At 39.0% G+C, this 17,212-nt stretch overlaps 3 protein-coding genes and 1 long non-coding RNA gene across 8 annotated transcripts; 1 reads left to right on the forward strand and 3 right to left on the reverse strand.

The window, feature by feature from the left end:
* Positions 1–1,242: 1,242 nt before the first annotated feature.
* tmem53 (transmembrane protein 53) lies at positions 1,243–3,857 on the reverse strand. The gene is made up of 3 exons (XM_079649641.1): positions 3,578–3,857; positions 3,285–3,388; positions 1,243–2,672 (listed from the first exon to the last, which is right to left on the reverse strand). Exons 1-3 carry the CDS (start codon positions 3,630–3,632, stop codon positions 1,971–1,973), a joined length of 861 nt encoding a protein of 286 aa, XP_079505767.1. The 5' UTR covers positions 3,633–3,857; the 3' UTR covers positions 1,243–1,970.
* A 693-nt stretch (positions 3,858–4,550) lies between these two features.
* Positions 4,551–9,538, reverse strand: LOC307019913 (uncharacterized protein; the record flags this gene model as incomplete). Its single annotated transcript, XM_079651013.1, has 7 exons — positions 4,551–4,911; positions 5,012–5,095; positions 5,236–5,791; positions 5,906–7,126; positions 7,229–7,464; positions 7,764–7,898; positions 9,497–9,538. 4 exons carry the CDS (start codon positions 9,536–9,538, stop codon positions 6,898–6,900), a joined length of 642 nt encoding a protein of 213 aa, XP_079507139.1. The 3' UTR covers positions 4,551–4,911; positions 5,012–5,095; positions 5,236–5,791; positions 5,906–6,897.
* Positions 9,539–9,552: 14 nt separating this feature from the next.
* Positions 9,553–11,848, reverse strand: LOC307020834. The gene is made up of 4 exons (XR_013802990.1): positions 11,692–11,848; positions 10,826–11,020; positions 10,124–10,252; positions 9,553–9,928 (listed from the first exon to the last, which is right to left on the reverse strand). It is a non-coding gene; the product is annotated as an uncharacterized lncRNA (long non-coding RNA).
* On the forward strand, positions 10,921–15,810 carry LOC307020833 (uncharacterized protein). 5 transcript variants are annotated; one of them, XM_079652425.1, is made up of 6 exons: positions 10,921–11,054; positions 13,298–13,426; positions 13,519–13,712; positions 14,047–14,194; positions 14,655–14,859; positions 15,248–15,810. In XM_079652425.1, the coding sequence occupies exons 2-6, from the start codon at positions 13,322–13,324 to the stop codon at positions 15,550–15,552; spliced, it is 957 nt and encodes a 318-aa protein (XP_079508551.1). In that variant the 5' UTR covers positions 10,921–11,054; positions 13,298–13,321; the 3' UTR covers positions 15,553–15,810. The 5 variants fall into 5 exon arrangements, with proteins under 5 accessions (XP_079508551.1, XP_079508550.1, XP_079508549.1 ...); XM_079652424.1 differs by lacking the exon at positions 10,921–11,054 and adding an exon at positions 11,928–12,015; XM_079652423.1 differs by lacking the exon at positions 10,921–11,054 and adding an exon at positions 11,979–12,200.
* The last annotated feature ends 1,402 nt before the right edge of the window (positions 15,811–17,212 follow it).

Consider the following 17,212-nt stretch of genomic DNA (forward strand, 5'->3'; position numbering starts at 1 on the left):
TGGAGACTGGCTAGGCCACTCCAGGACCTTGAAATGCTTCTTACGAAGCCACTCCTTCGTTGCCCAGGCGGTGTGTTTGGGATCATTGTCATGCTGAAAGACCCAGCCACGTTTCATCTTCAATGCCCTTGCTGATGGAAGGAGGTTGTCACTCAAAATCTCACGATACATGGCCCCATTCATTCTTTCGTTTACACGGATCAGTCGTCCTGGTCCCTTTGCAGAAAAACAGCCCCAAAGCATGATGTTTCCACCCCCATGTTTCACAGTAGGTATGGTGTTCTTTGGATGCAACTCAGCATTCTTTCTCCTCCAAACACGTCTAGTTGAGTTTTTACCAAAAAGTTCTATTTTGGTTTCATCTGACCATATGACATTCTCCCAATCCTCTTCTGGATCATCGAAATGCTCTCTAGCAAACTTCAGACGGACCTGGACATGTACTGGCTTAAGCAGGGGGACACGTCTGGCACTGCAGGATTTGAGTCCCTGGCAGCGTAGTGTGTTACTGATGGTAGCCTTTGTTACTTTGGTCCCAGCTCTCTGCAGGTCATTGACTAGGTCCCCCCGTGTGGTTCTGGGATTTCTGCTCACCGTTCTTGTGATCATTTTGACCCCACGGGGTGAGATCTTGCGTGGAGCCCCAGATCGAGGGAGATTATCAGTGGTCTTGTATGTCTTCCATTTTCTAATAATTGCTCCCACAGTTGATTTCTTCACACCAAGCTGCTTACCTATTGCAGATTCAGTCTTCCCAGCCTGGTGCAGGTATACAATTTTGTTTCTGGTGTCCTTTGACAGCTCTTTGGTCTTGGCCATAGTGGAGTTTGGAGTGTGACTGTTTGAGGTTGTGGACAGGTGTCTTTTATACTGATAACGAGTTCAAACAGGTGCCATTAATACAGTTAACAAGTGGAGGACAGAGGAGGCTCTTAAAGAAGAAGTTACAGGTCTGTGAGAGCCAGAAATCTTGTTTGTTTGTAGGTGACCAAATACTTATTTTCCACCATCATTTGCAAAATCAGACAATGTGATTTTCTGGATTTTTTTTTCTTCTCATTTTGTCTCTCATAGTTGAGGTATACCTAGGATGAAAATTACAGGCCTCTCATCTTTTTAAGTCGGTGAACTTGCACAATTGGTGGCTGACTAAATACTTTTTTGCCCCAATGTATGTGCCAAAAACGGCCAAATACAAAGCATTTGGATTGCAACAATTATAAAGAAATAGGCTGAGAAATGTTCTATGAGCATTCTAGTTTATTGAAGGCACATCCGTTAATTAAGAAAACAGTAGCTGTGCTGAACATATACATTCATTGTCAATCACCTTTTCCATCACATATTAGAGCTGAGTATTCTACCATTTCTGGACAAAAGGCATTTGCTGATTAAGGCAACAAATTAGACTTTTTTATTTTATAAAAAAACATTAATTTCTTACTGTTGCCTTCATCATAGCGCCCTTGTGATCTTATTTCAATGACACTTGTTAGATTACAACCATAAACACATCGCTAATGTTATGAATAGAGTTTTAGACTCACTACTTCTAATATACAATTCATCACATTTCACAGCAATATTAAATACCATTTCAATCATCCGAAATGATTTACAGTGTAAAGCGATTGCTTGTATTGTTATTCACAAGTGTTATGAATTTTGCAAGAATTTGAGTAGGCAGAATTAGGTCTTTGTTCCACAGTTATTATTATTATTATTATTATTATTATTATAATGTTATATACGGCTGACGTTGTTTCTAGACATGGATCAGTAAACCTAGACCAAATCAGTGGAATTTTCCAATTATGTGCCCGAAGACGGAAAAACCTGCAAGATGTTCTGTTCAAATTCAAGCCGTTTTGCAAAAAACCTCCCGCCTCATTTTAACTGATTTTTCAGACCACTACAAAAAAAAACTTTTGTGATTAACAGAGGGTAAGCGAAATCTTATCTCCTAAGTTTTATTTATCTGGAATCCTCTGTCTCTTCTGTTTGTCAGTCCCCTCCAATTCCTTCATGCAAGCAACCAGGAAATCACGGCACTTAAGTGCATATTGCTCAGGAAATTCCCGCAAATGACCGACATGGGGACTGGAAACAAAATCAAAACTGTCCACGGGGACCCCTTTCCGCTTCAGGGTCTCCACGAACACCTCGATGTCCTTGTGCCGGATCACCTGGTCAGCTCTGGAGTACAGGTAGAAATGAGGCCAGGCTGGCGGCTTCTCCTGCACCGCGTCGTAGTGGTTCTTGTGGATGTACTTGGTCAACGGGTACAGAACGACTCGCAAAAGAAAAACAGTCACTGCGAAAAGGGCTAAGAGGGCGTACCTTAATACGGGTGTTATTTTGGGCCCCAGAGTGGCCGCCAGTGCACGCAGGGCCCCGCGAATATTCCCACTACCTGGGGCACTGTCCACTAAGGCCCCAATCACACGCAATGAACTGAACTGTTTTTCATTGTGCAAAAAATCTATGATGTAACGATAGAGCATGAAGCCACCGTTACTGAATATGTGAAAGAAAATAGGACTGTTTTCCACCTCATAATCATAGAGGATCTCCAGCAACTTGAGGGCCGTGCTGCTCAGCTCCTTGTAGCCAAACGACTCTGAGATGAAGACCGTTTTCAGGGGGGCCGTGTAGCGGATGGTGACACATCCCTAAAGAAAATAAAAAAAGAAATAATATATTAGGTTGTACTGCTTCTACAATACGACAATGTTTCTCAATGTATAAAAACAGTATATAAAAATGCATTTGGTACAGTGGTGTAAAGCAAACAAGTAGATCACCTCAAGTACTGTAGTTATGTACACATTTGAGGGACTTAACTTTAGTATTTCAATGTTTTGCTACTTTGTACTTCTACTTCACTACAATTCATTGGTAAATTGTGTACTTTTACTCAACTATATTTATTGTATACCTTCAGTTACACTAGGAGTAAATTCACAAGCTACCCTGCAGCATACAAAGTAATTAAAACATGCTCCACCTTTAACAGCTTTGATAAACACATGATATATATAATTCTGAAATGTGCATAATGAGTACTTTCCCTTTTGGTACTTTAAGTATTTTGATGCTAATACTTTTCTACTTTTACTTGAGTAACATAAACAATGCAGGACTTTTACTTGTAACTGAGTACTCATTTTACTCTGGTATTTCTACTTGTACAAAAGTGCATTTTGGATGATAGGACCCCTTTAAGTACAAGATCTGAGTACTTCTCCCACCTCCGATATGGTATCATCTTATCTAGTTTTCACCTGTTCATTGTAGATGGAGCTGTATTTGCAGAGGTGTTTGTCTTTGCAGCCAGCCCAGCCCAACAGAATCACAACTGGCTCCTTTGTCCCCTGCCAGTATCGCTCTGAAATAGAAAAAAAGACGATAAACATCACGAAAAGCTACCACAGCTAGCAGCGCTAAAGGAAGCTACCAAGCTAAGCTAACAGCCGAACATAATTCGATGTATTACGCCTTCCTTGTAAGACAAAAGTTAGCATGTACGCTAAGCTAACTGAGGCATGAACGTACAGTACAATGAAATGATGCTCACCTGATGTCGCCGCATCTGGAAACACGATATTGTAATCTATTTCATCGTCTGCCATTTCTGTATGACAAAGTATCAACTGTTGTTCTCTAACGGTAACGGGCGGTTCATTTGGTTATTGTAAAATGGCTGATAAAAAAAAGCAACAGATAGAGAAGACAGCGTGTAATAAATTAGACACACTGCAGCAGACAGGTTGCTGGACTGTGATTATTAAACGGCCCCATTTCTTCTTCTTTGTGCAGTAAAAGGTTGGATGGCATTCAGCTAACATTGCAATAGCGCCACCTCTGTATACGCTTCAAAACAACATGGCTTCCAGATACAGTAGTTCACCAACAAATCAGAACAGGCTAAAGACAGGAAAAAACAGTGTTGGAAGAAGTACTGAGATATTTTACTTAAAAAGTACAAATAATATGACCTTTAAATACTCTATTATAAGTCCTGATTTCAACTTAACTTAAGTTAAAGTAAAAAAGTCCTTTTTGTAGGACTTTAAGTACATTTTGATCAAAATGTACTAAAAGTACAACAATGACTAATTATTCACAACTACCATTTCAGAATAACATGATGTACACAGTATATTATCAGCCAAATGTGCTTCAAGTGCTGTGCACAAAGGATCGTTTCATAGCAAATCATGACTCTTTGGGAAAAGCAAGTCATGATATCCAGCCATAAAGCTATAGAGTGCATATGGAAGAAAGGGTGATCAGTTGTTTCAATATATTCACAAGAAACAAAATCATTTGTCACTTTTCCAAAATAGTGTCATATCAAATCACTGGATGGATACATTTACTAAGGAGCTATAGGGAATTTTAAATATCTAGTTTGTAACATGAATAGAAACACAAACACTATAGCCTACTGTCAGGAGAGCACTGTTCTCTACACAAACTAATCATAGGATTTGTAATTCAAGTAAGTATTAATAAGAGATACAAATTAAATAACTCAAAACCGTTTATTAAGGACACTTACTAACAATTATAAATGCAGATAAAATGACTTGTTAGATAGTTAGAGACACATGATCTGATTGATGCAGATAATGAAACATTTATGTAAAACAGTGCAGAGGCTTAGTACACAGTAAAAGAGCACATTGGACGTCGTTTTAGGGGGCATTGTTGGAAAAGTAAGGCACTGAAGTCTCGGGTGGAGCGTCTCTGCAATCTTTGGACTTCAATGAATCGGCTTGCGTAGAAAGTGCTGGTGGTTGCTGAGATGGGGAGAGGCATTTTTAGTTCTGGCGATGAGCAGGAGCGGTGGTGAATGTGCATGATAAGGAGGAGGAAGCATCTCTGGATCTGGAAGTCCAACAAGGCCTGGAGAAAACACAAAGAAAAGGTGTTGCATTAAAATAGCATTCATCAGCAAACTTCCATCAAAAATCCCATACCTCATATCTCATACTGCTGTACGTACAAGTGGGAGGAAGAGGAGCTCTTTCTGTTTCATGAAGGCATCATCACAATCAGTCAGGTTCATGTTGAGGAGTGTGAGCTCAGTCTTTCACACAACGTATGGAAACACCGATGAGAAGAAGAAGAAGTGAACAGAATGTAAACAGAAAGCCAGCTTTAATCTGCGCAGGTATGCTATTTTTAAACAGATATCTTTTTCCATGTTTACTCAAAGATCATATCTACCGGTGTTTCTCTGGTCCTTGCTGTTCCACTTAGATCAAACCATGGCAGTAGGATAACATCTGTGCAAGTTTCCTTATAGAGGCTGAAGGTGGAGGTTTGACCACAGCTTTCTGTGGGAATCTTCAGCTGGAGGAGGTGCCTTCAGGCGGCTGGCAAAGGTTACAGGTGGAGGTTTGGATGGCAGTAGTGTATGAGAGGTGTAGGTGTTGGTTCAGGTTGCTGACAAAAGTTGTCAGTGGAGGTTGAGCCGTAGCGATCTCTAAAAATCTGCAGAGGCTGTAGGAGGAGGTTTGGCTGTCAGCAGTGTCTGTCAGAATCTGCAGGTGGAGGCGGTGGCTGCAGGAGAAACCGATGGTGGTTGTTGAGATGGGGTGGTGGCGATGAGCAGGAGGGGTGGTGAAGGTGCAGGATGTGGAGGAGGAGGAGGAGGAGGAGGAGGAGGAGGAGGAGGAGGAGGAGGAGGAGGAGGAGGAGGAGGAGGAGGAGGAAGCATCTCTGGAACAGAGCTGTTGTAGAAGGAGTTGTCCTCAGGGCCCTGAAGCCGCTCCTGGTAGATCTGGAAGTGTAAGGTGTTTCATTCAAATATAATTAATCACCAAACTTCGATTAAAAATCCCAATACACTCAGAGTGTGTTGTTAAGAAATCTCATACTGCTATACTGTACGTACAACTTGGGAGGAAGAGGAGCTCTCTCGTTTCATGAAGGCATCATCACAGTCAGTCACGTTCATGTTGAGGAGTGTGAGCTCAGTCTTTCACACCACATATGGAAACACCTGTGAGAAGAAGAACAAGTGAACAGAATGTAAACAGAGAGCCAGCTTTAATAACACAGAAATATTTTTGAATATTAACTGAAGGACTATATCTGCGTGTGTTTCTCTGGTCCTTGCTGTTCCACTCAGGTCTCCACATGGCAGTAGGATAACATCTGTGCAGGTTTCCTTATAGAGGCTGTAGATGGAGGTTTAGCCATCAGCTATTCAACAGAATGTGCAGTTGGAGGAGATGGCTGCAGGTTGCTGACAGAGGGTGGAGGTGGAGAGGAGTTTTTCATCTCACAGGCTGCAGCTCAAGGCTGATGTGTTGTCTGAGGTGGAAGGTAGAAGTAACAGGTGGAGGCTGGAGGGTGGAGCAGGTGTTCTGGCAGGTGATAACTGTTGCTGTTGAGGCTGAAGCTGGATTAAGAAGACTGTTAACAGAGGAGCAGGAACTGATTCAGAGGAAGACAATTCATCAGTGGTGAGATACATTAAGATCAATGAAAGTAAACTTATCTCAACTAAATACTAACTTTTAACACTAAATACTTATTTTTAACACTAAATACTTAAACTTATTACTAAATACTTAAACCAAACACTTAATACTTATACTTAGCAGTAAAAACGTACACTTAATACTGACTACTTCAAACGAAATACTTAAACTAAAAACTTAAACTAAACACTTACTCTTAACACGTTATACCTATACTTATTACTAAATACTTAAAACTAAAGACTTAACACTTAAAACTTAATACTTATGCTTGGCACTAAAAACGTAACACGTATCTCTACACTTAATAAACTTAAACTTAACTGCCATACTTTAAAAAAAACTAAACTAAACTTAAAGCACAGTATTATTTAGATATGTCAGCTTATTAGAGTGTGTCTTAGTGCTTTGCCCTTTTTGCTGGTGGATATTCGGGCTCTGGTTCACCAGAAACATCCACGTTGTAGAGCGGAGGCTGGACTCCTGCACCGTAGGACACGTCCACATGGACCAGACCGTCTTTATCCACGGTCTCAGTGAACATCGGACGGTCCAGTCGCTCCCACAGCTTCTGCTTGATACGACGACCCAGACCCAAACTATATGGACACAAGAGACCGTCCGGGAACCTGAGAGGAGAAACACAAAATAAATCTTTATGATGAAGGAAAATAGAGAGATAGATTTCTAAGAGAGTGTAAATGAACTGACTCATTTGGGACACAACATACCTCAGCATGTTATCCACAACTTCATGGTAGATGAGCTGGTACTCCTCGACTGAGCGGTCGTGGATCCTGATAGGGTCTTCGAGGTGCAGGGGTGCAGTGGAGGTCTGGGGGCCGGGGGCCACATTAGAGACAGGCGGCAGGGCAGCAGGTTTAGGAGGAAGAGCCGCAGAGGTCTGCTTCCTTTTCTGGGGAAGGTCTGCAGAAGCAGCAGGGCGCCGGCGCTTTGTATGTGGCACCTGGAGAAGGTTAGCAAAATACGAGAGGATGTCAGACTCTAGTAAACTTCTCACTTAACAACATACTTTTTATCATTTTACAAGAGGAAACATCTACATCAGATGCACTGCAGAGGATTACTTGAAATGTGAGTATTTGGGGCATTAGTCCTGTACAATGGACCTTGTCTAGTCTCAAACAATTTAGTATTGACAATATACTCCACTATGTGTTTGCCTTTTTGTAAACCTGTCAAACAATCTTGTGGATTAAACTGTGTACAATTTCAAGGAACAGATTTGAGGAACAGATGTCTCACCTGGTCGTCCCTGCAGCAGGGACACTGTCTGCAGACTGCAGGCCTCCTCTGGCGGGCAGAGACTCTCCTATCTGTCTGGTTGTCCTGCGGGAGGACGGGCACTTGATACTGCAACAACACTGTTAGGATGAGGCTCTACAAGTACATGCAGGATGGACCTTTTTCAAGTATTTAGTCATGTCGTAGTATAAAAATCAAATGTGTTATTACTAGTTGTATGTGCTGGAATATTAACTTGCCAAAGATGGATGTCGTTGTTGTCATAAATGAAGGAACATGAAACGTGTAATCCAAGTCTGAAAACCTCCTCAAGACGAGACAGGTCCGGTAACAAATCAAGAGCCACCTTTAGGGCCTCATGTCAGTTAATATTGTGCTTTATTGAGGAATATGTGAAGTGTATATAATATTATATAAGCACATGTCTGTTTACTGTTTGAACATATAATATTGCACATCTGATGGAAATAATGCTAAGTTAAAGTACTTCAGAATAACTTATTAGCTAGGCTACATTCAAAGTTACAATATGTATTTCAGCTTACGTACCTGACGAAGGTACGTTTTAACCGTTTGTTTTTTCGTTCTAATTGAAAAAAAAAAAAAGCAGAAACGGGTCTTTTTTTTGTTTTTCAATTTTGCCCCAAAATGAAAAAACGGAAATTCAGCTCGTTTTTTCGTTTTTCTGTTCTTACTGTTAAAACAAGTATACCACTCAATGTTTCGTTTCCATAAGTGGGTGTGTCTCCAGCGCCTCCTTGCTTCTGATTGGCTAGGGTGCCCTATGCTTGCGTTGTACTCTTCAAAATAAAGGTTCTACGTCTTTGCCTTTAGACTGCGTTACAAATATACGTATATTATTATATTCATACATACAAGTACAAGTCTGTCCGTATGTCTGTCTTTCTATGTATATGTCTGTCTCGATGTCTTTCTATCTCGATGTCTGTCTGTCTGTCTTTCTGTGACTATATTTTAGAGTTTAAAGCGTAGCCACTTTTACTCCACTACATGTATTTAAAACCTTTAGTAACTTTACAGATTTGGATTAATTATGTGAAATGTAATCAACACTTAAATCAGACTTTAGTTCCACCTGGAGTAAATTCACAAGCTACCCTGCAGTATACAAAGTCATTCAAACTAGCTGCACCTTTACCAGCTTTGAGAACACTTTCATGATCAATCATTATAAAACATATCATATATATTATTCTGAAATGGACCAATCTGCACAATGACTACTTTTACTATCGCTACTTTCACTATATTTTGATGTGAATACTTTTCTACTTTCACTTGAGGAACATTTTGAATGCAGGACTTTTATTTGTAAAAGAGTATTCTTACACTCTGGTACTTTTACTTTGACTCAAGTACAAGATCTGAGTACTTCTACTTTGACTCAAGTACAAGACCTGAGTACTTCTACTTTGACTCAAGTACAAGACCTGAGTACTTGTACTTTCACTCAAGTACAACATCTGAGTACTTCTACTCAAGTACAATATCTGATTACTTCTACTTTTACTCAAGTACAAGATCTGAGTACTTTTACTCAAGTACAAGATCTGAGTACTTCTACTTTTACTCAAGTGCAAGATCTGAGTACTTCTACTTTTACTCAAGTACAAGACCTGAGTACTTCGACAACTTCTGATTAATGGTTGATTTCCAAATGTTCTGTTGGTGCGTGGATGATAAAATAATAGTGTTTGATTGTATTGCCTTACGTATGCAGCTATTTGCCTGTGTTTAGAAACATAATTAAACATACCATGGACACACATTCAAACTATTTTCCATTTATTAAACATTGCAGATGAACAATTAGTCATACAGCTAAAGAAAACTACAACAATAATTGTCTGTATGATGATATCATGGAACCTGGAATTTGAACACACACCACTTAACAATAAACAATAAACTTAACAATAAACTTAACAATAAACTTAACAATAAACGACTGAACTGCTGTCCACTTTAGGGTAGGGCCCTTAAAGCATCCAGTGCTGCAGACAGTCCAGCAACCTGGGTATACACTGGCTCCTGATCCCTGCACTTAAGGCATTGGGGAGATGTTATCCTCCACTCCTCCACACAGAGCCTGCATCCCACGATGCTTCGGCAGCAGGAGGAAAACATGGGTCCAGTCATTGTGTCTTTAAAAAGAAAAAAGACATTAAAGATATGCTGAGTTACTGATTGATGTCATGGACTGTATTTCTGAAGCATGCACTCAAACTGATTGAAAAGATTAACTTAGAATAATATGAAAATCCGGCACCTATACGTTTTATTTTTTAAATACTGTTTGTTACACTGAGCATTATTCAAAGAGAAGATGAAAACAATACCTCTGCAGATCAAACAGCTAAATGCCTGTTTGACTTCTGGCCTTGGTGCTACCAAGTCCTGGCTGGCTGGCTGGATCCAGCAGTTCCTCCACCTTGTTGCTCAGTGTGTGGACTTCAGATAGCTCATTTCTGTTTTTGTCACATTTTGAAAATAGTTTAAGTATTAGCAGTCATTTAAGATTTTTTCTTCATTTGATTAGAGATTAAAGAAAGTTATGTATTCCATGGCAAATTAGATGATGCTAAATAAACAAGAGCATGTGGAAACATTTCATTTCTTGAAATTACATTTCAAGGATATTGTTTATAAATGCTGATTGTAGAACGGATGTTGACTGTGACTCTTCATACCATGTGCGGACCCACAGAGTACTGAGGTGTGCTACAGTGAAGCCCATGCTTATGCATGTCTGCCCCAGATGGCAAACGTATATAGCCCTTGAGCTGCAAAAATGCTAAATGGCCAGAAAGCAGCCTTTTTCAAATAATGAGAGGGTTTTGCCAGTCTGTTGTTAGCGAGTAAAATAAAGTGAAATGCTGCATATCGTGACCCTTCAGTTTGAGTGCTAGCCCTTCTTTATACATTACATTATTATCCCTATTGATAGATCAGTTCAAACCTTCTCCAGACAAAATCAGTTTTGTTATTCATTCATTCAACATTCTAAAGCATGCCAACGTATGAAATGGGCCTCTCATTACCTTTGAAATGACCGAGGGGTGCTAATTGATCTAGTCAACTGACTCATGTTTGCAGTAGACATTGGCTGACTATGACGAAAAGCAAACGGCCGTGACTCAGCTGGCTCTGTCTGGATCCTTTGAGTCTCCCCAGGTTTTTCCCCATGAACCTCATAATGACCGTGATCAGAGAGGTCCAGGGAGCAGAAACACCCACTATCCAATGGAAAAACCGCAACGAAAATAACAGGTTATATATATTTAACAATTACCTTTTAAACAATCACTACATTGTTCTTTGTCTTTCCATGTGTGTCCTCGCATAATTTCTTCCTTTGTGTCGTTTCTTCAATGGTGGTAGTGGTTTATTAATTGTATTAAAAAAACATGCAGTTAGTAGTTAATCCTAAAGATTATTTGTATGCCTATATCAGACCTCAGTATCAATCTAAATGTCACTGATATAGTTTATAAATAAATGTCTTGCTGGACTGTACGACTAAATTGTCTCAGGGCTGTCACCAAGTAAATGCTGTTTTTAAGTTTCTTCTTGCTTCGCTTCTGCAAAGTTCAATTATAGTTATGCAGTTATTTGTGCAAAGCAGTTCATATAAAATAATTATCATTGAATCTTTTCACATCTTTTCATGCCATGTCGATTTTGTGTACCAAATTAAGGATAACATCTGATAACATCCTAATAATATCCTTCCCCATTTACAATGTGATATCTAAACATTGTTTTGTTTTTAAATTGAATGATTAACTGACTCTCTCGTCCAGACAACTCGTAGCTTTATTGCTATTGAAACAAGGTTAGCTTGTTACACGTTAACACACCATGTGCCTGTTCAATCAATAATTAATCACGGATCTCTTAAAAATACCTGAAAAATGCGTCTGATTCTGTCGACGCGCATGTCGTCTATTTTAAGAGTAACTCGCTGGCTGCCTCTGAAAAGAAAGTATGACTCCATCTCCGTGTTTATTGTTAACAATATATTGCTATCGCCGTGTCCGACAAGTCGTTCTTGGCGGTAATGTGTGCATTACACAGGGCGCATTTACGGCATGGTGCCGTAAATGTACCATCAATTTACACCAGGACTGCTATGCGCATGACAGGAAAGTTTGATGGCGGGAAATATAGTCACCCTCCTTATTAATAATAATGGAGTCCAGTTTGTTGGCCTACAGAGAAGTTATACAAAGTATGATAAAAGATGGTTATACTGATCAAAAATATATCCGATCATCTCCAGTATGAATGTGGCTTAACAAAAGGGTTCTCCCAAACAAATATCCGTCGCTTTTTTACCCAAAATGGTATAGGCAGAGAGTGAGTGCACGATTCCCAACTGGAAGTAGAGGTTGCTAAAGCAGCTGTTGAGGTGAGGTAGGACTATGGCTTCATTCAGTGATGTAAAGTAATTACGTAGATTTACTCAAGTACTGTACTTATTACTTCATAGTAATAGAGTGGTGTAGTGAAACGTCCTAAAACCCGGAAGTAAGTTCCTTCTGGTTCCCTCGACAAAAAAGCTATGCAATTTCGCCATAGGATTTTGGAAAATAGCTCGAAATAATGTCTGCGGTTGACACACATTTAAGAGACGGAAGACGGTTTGTTCAGTCGGATAATCTCCACATGTCTACCCTACTTTTATAATTTTATAATCATAAATCGAATCGAAAGATTTATAATTTTAGGACGTGTCACTGCACGACTCTATAGCCTACTGTTGGGCTTCGGAATGCTGAGAGGAGTAAATGGCCAGAAAGAATCCAAGAAACTTCTTGTAAAATTGACAGGGTTTTAATTATAGTAAACATGACGTTCCTCTGAGGCTGCGACGGGAGAGGGGCCGTATAAACGTTTCAGCTCCGATTATAAACTCTGGTACTTCCAGTCTTCTCCCATTGGTTGGCGGCGTCATATTCCATTGCCCTCTATTGACGTAGCTAAACATCCATTCATAAGCATTTAAATAGCTATATACATGATAGTTAACCATATAGTAACAGTTGATATGTTAGCATCGATGAGTGGCAGTTGGAGACGGTGTTTTTAGTATGTAACTACACGCTTTTTTATCCATCTCTTCACTAATGCTGCTTGATATGCTACATCCTACTGTGAATGCTAAAAACAATGCAACTTCCGGTTCCGGAAGCTACTACCCCCGATATTTGTCCGTGGGGGAACAATACATCAGTGGACTAAAGTTCCGGTTTAATATGTATATTGATTATTCTCACAATACAAACAAATGTAACGAGCCCTGAATTATGGGTTTTCTTTGAGACGTAGGAGCTGAGTTGAGGCTTAACAATGATGTGACAGAAATACTCACTAATAACTTTGGACATAATTGTGTAAATAATAATGAGATAACTATTCTGGGGTTTTTTGGTTTCAATTAGAACTAAAAAACAAACAGTTAAAACGTACCTTGGTCCTATTTAGTTTTTGTTTTGTGTTTACAAATTCAGACTGGACCAACATATGGAAGAAAAATGATGACTGGTTACCTGGCCTCAAAAGGAATCCGAGCATCAGAGGGGCGTGTTGGCCGTGTCCTCAGAGAAACTAACCAGCCATATCATGCAGATCGGTATCGTGTAGGTATTATTAAAAAACATCTAGATGTTCCTGTATTGTACATTGCTGTGAACATATTGTGAGAACAATAACATTGTGTTTAATTCCTCAGAGATTAAGGAATTTAAATCCAGTGCCATACAGTGCAGAGTACATGGGTCACAAATTGCACATTGACCAAAACGAGAAACTGGTGATGTATGGGGTGACCCACGTCCTTGCCGTGGATGGATTCTCCAGCAACATTGTAAGCCACTCCACCATGCCAGTGAAAAACAACCTGACCATATATCAAGAGGTTTACCAGTAAGTTTCAGTGCCCTGTTTCTGTTATAATAATATAATAATAACCTAATAAAAAGGTTGCAAACAGCAGACAGTAAATAATTTAGTAAACGTTTAGCTAAATAAAAACACAATGGCTAAATGTAGCTTTATTTGAACAGTTTTATTTGGGAAAAATATTGTAAATCGAAAACTACTGACAGGTTACCACTGTATATTGTACGTTACTTGGTAATGGATTGATGAGATCAACATTTTAACTGCGTACAAAATTCGCTTTAGCAATGCTTAGGTTGTAACAACAAACATGAAATTCTGTTACATGTCATAAGACTTTTGTATTGCTGTTTTGCAGGAGTGCTGTCCTACGATATGGAATGTGGGACCAAATCCGAGTAGACCATGGAAAAGAATTCTACTTGACTCTTTTCATGCAGGAGAAATTGGCAGACTACCGGAATAACACAGGCAGAAAGCCATACATGCAAACAAAGTCAACACAGGCGAGTTGTTTTTTTATCTGAATTGCAATCAACGTGTTCATACATTACATTACATGTTACTTGTTAGACGCTTTTATCCAAAGCGACTTACATACTCAATACTGTGGACAATCCCCACATAGCCATTTTTGTCTTTTATTCCTCACTTTATCTGCTGTAATCATGTAAATTACCCTGTGGCGAGACAAATAAAATATTTCTGATCTCATTCCACTATCACCCAACTGCTAGCTGATAAAGCTGTCAATAGACCCATGGCGTTCACTAAACTTCTCTAGGGGACTGCTAGCTTTTTCCTATGACATAGGAGAGATACACAGTACTTTTGAACTGGATACAACAGGAAATGGATAAAATACAAAGCCGGAAATTGGGAAAGAAATTGGGAAATTAACAATGGGAAATTACAATGTGCTCTCTACATTTGACTCTTCTCATTTTTGTTTACTTTAAATTACAGAATCATATTATAGAAATGATGTGGCCAGAGGTAAACAACAGGGTAAACTACCCTCTGAAAGGCGCACTCAACCACCTTGTTGACCAGGAGGAACTAAACCTCGAAGACAACATCACACGATATTGTGTGTCCACTCTTACCTGTCAGGTAGCCAAAATTGGACTTGATCGGATGGTGCAGTCCTGGAATGCACACAGAATCCAAGGTTTTTATAGCAGTTTTCAGAATGTTACTTAAGCCCCATAACAAATGACCTTCTTTATGCATTTTTATAAGTTGTACTTATATCCTACATTTGTTTCTCTCTGTATCCCCTTTTTTACACTAGGTTGATGGAAATGTTTAAATGTGGCATGTATATATTACAATATTTCAATAATTGTCTGAGTAAAGACATATCTACTATCTAGTTTATAGATTGCTCTTATTGCATGAAACATATATATCTGGTAAGTACATAAACAGTCAAATTAAAAACATGCTTTTTAAAGTTTGTAAGAAGTGTACTAATAACACAGGCTATGAGGTTCATTGATATGCATGATATGTAACATTACACTAACAATGGCCACTTATTTGTGTTTTTTTTTAAGGTAAGGGTATCCCAGATCAACTTGCTCATGGTGGGTGCCCAAAGAGACTGCCTGCAGATCTTTTGCCTGAAGCTACAGATGCTGCAGACTGCTATCATCAGGACGTGGGGTCCTCTCTGACAAGAGTGTCGCTGTTTGGGAGAAACCCATTTGCCACTGTGGAGCACCAGACAGCAGCTGAACAAGAATTTGCAAGGAACTATGCGGACATTGCTGAACTCTTTGAGCGTGCCATTCATAACGAGCCAGCACCATTCCAAAACGGGATAAAGGATCTCATAGGCATTGTAAGAAGATATGTGTAAAGGCAAGTGATCAGGAGCCAGTGTATACCCAGGATGCTGGACTGTCTGCAGCACTGGATGCTTTAAGGGCCCTACCCTAAAGTGGACAGCAGTTCAGTCGTTTATTGTTAAGTTTATTGTTAAGTTTATTGTTAAGTGGTGTGTGTTCAAATTCCAGGTTCCATGATATTATCATACAGAAAATTATTGTTGTAGTTTTCTTTAGCTGTATGACTAATTGTTCATCTGCAATGTTTAATAAATGGAAAATAGTTTGAATGTGTGTCCATGGTATGTTTAATTATGTTTCTAAACACAGGCAAATAGCTGCATACGTAAGGCAATACAATCAAACACTATTATTTTATCATCCACGCACCAACAGAACATTTGGAAATCAACCATTAATCAGAGGTTGTCGAAGTACTCAGGTCTTGTACTTGAGTAAAAGTAGAAGTAATCAGATATTGTACTTGAGTAAAAGTACAAGTACTCAGATGTTGTACTTGAGTGAAAGTACAAGTACTCAGGTCTTGTACTTGAGTCAAAGTAGAAGTACTCAGATATTGTACTTGAGTAAAAGTAGAAGTACTCAGATCTTGTACTTGAGTAAAAGTAGAAGTAATCAGATATTGTACTTGAGTAAAAGTAGAAGTACTCAGATCTTGTACTTGAGTGAAAGTAGAAGTACTCAGGTTGTACTTGAGTCAAAGTAGAAGTACTCAGATCTTGTACTTGAGTCAAAGTAGAAGTACCAGAGTGTAGGAATACTCTGTTACAGTAAAAGTCCTGCATTCAAAATGTTCCTCAAGTGAAAGTAGAAAAGTATTCACATCAAAATATAGTGAAAGTAGCGATAGTAAAAGTAGTCGTTGTGCAGATTGGTCCATTTCAGAATAATATATATGATATGTTTTATAATGATTGATCATGAAAGTGTTCTCAAAGCTGGTAAAGGTGCAGCTAGTTTGAATGACTTTGTATACTGCAGAGTAGCTTGTGAATTTACTCCAGGTGGAACTAAAGTCTGATTTAAGTGTTGATTACATTTCACATAATTAATCCAAATCTGTAAAGTTACTAAAGGTTTTAAATACATGTAGTGGAGTAAAAGTGGCTACGCTTTAAACTCTAAAATATAGTCACAGAAAGACAGACAGACAGACATCGAGATAGAAAGACATCGAGACAGACATATACATAGAAAGACAGACATACGGACAGACTTGTACTTGTATGTATGAATATAATAATATACGTATATTTGTAACGCAGTCTAAAGGCAAAGACGTAGAATCTTTATTTTGAAGAGTACAACGCAAGCATAGGGCACCCTAGCCAATCAGAAGCAAGGAGGCGCTGGAGACACACCCACTTATGGAAACGAAACATTGAGTGGTATACTTGTTTTAACAGTAAGAACAGAAAAACGAAAAAACGAGCTGAATTTCCGTTTTTTCATTTTGGGGCAAAATTGAAAAACAAAAAAAAGACCCGTTTCTGCTTTTTTTTTTGTTACAATTATAACGAAAAAACAAACGGTTAAAACGTACCTTTGTTGTTGTTGTGTGAATCAAAAAACGGATAACAAGAAGACCTAATACAAAAAACGGTCGGATTTTGGTTTTTGATAACAACTTCATTCAATTTTCCGTTTTGTATTGAAGAATGAAGAAAAGCA

This window comes from Notothenia rossii (genome assembly GCF_949606895.1).
Source record: "Notothenia rossii genome assembly, chromosome: 9".
NCBI lineage: Eukaryota > Metazoa > Chordata > Actinopteri > Perciformes > Nototheniidae > Notothenia > Notothenia rossii.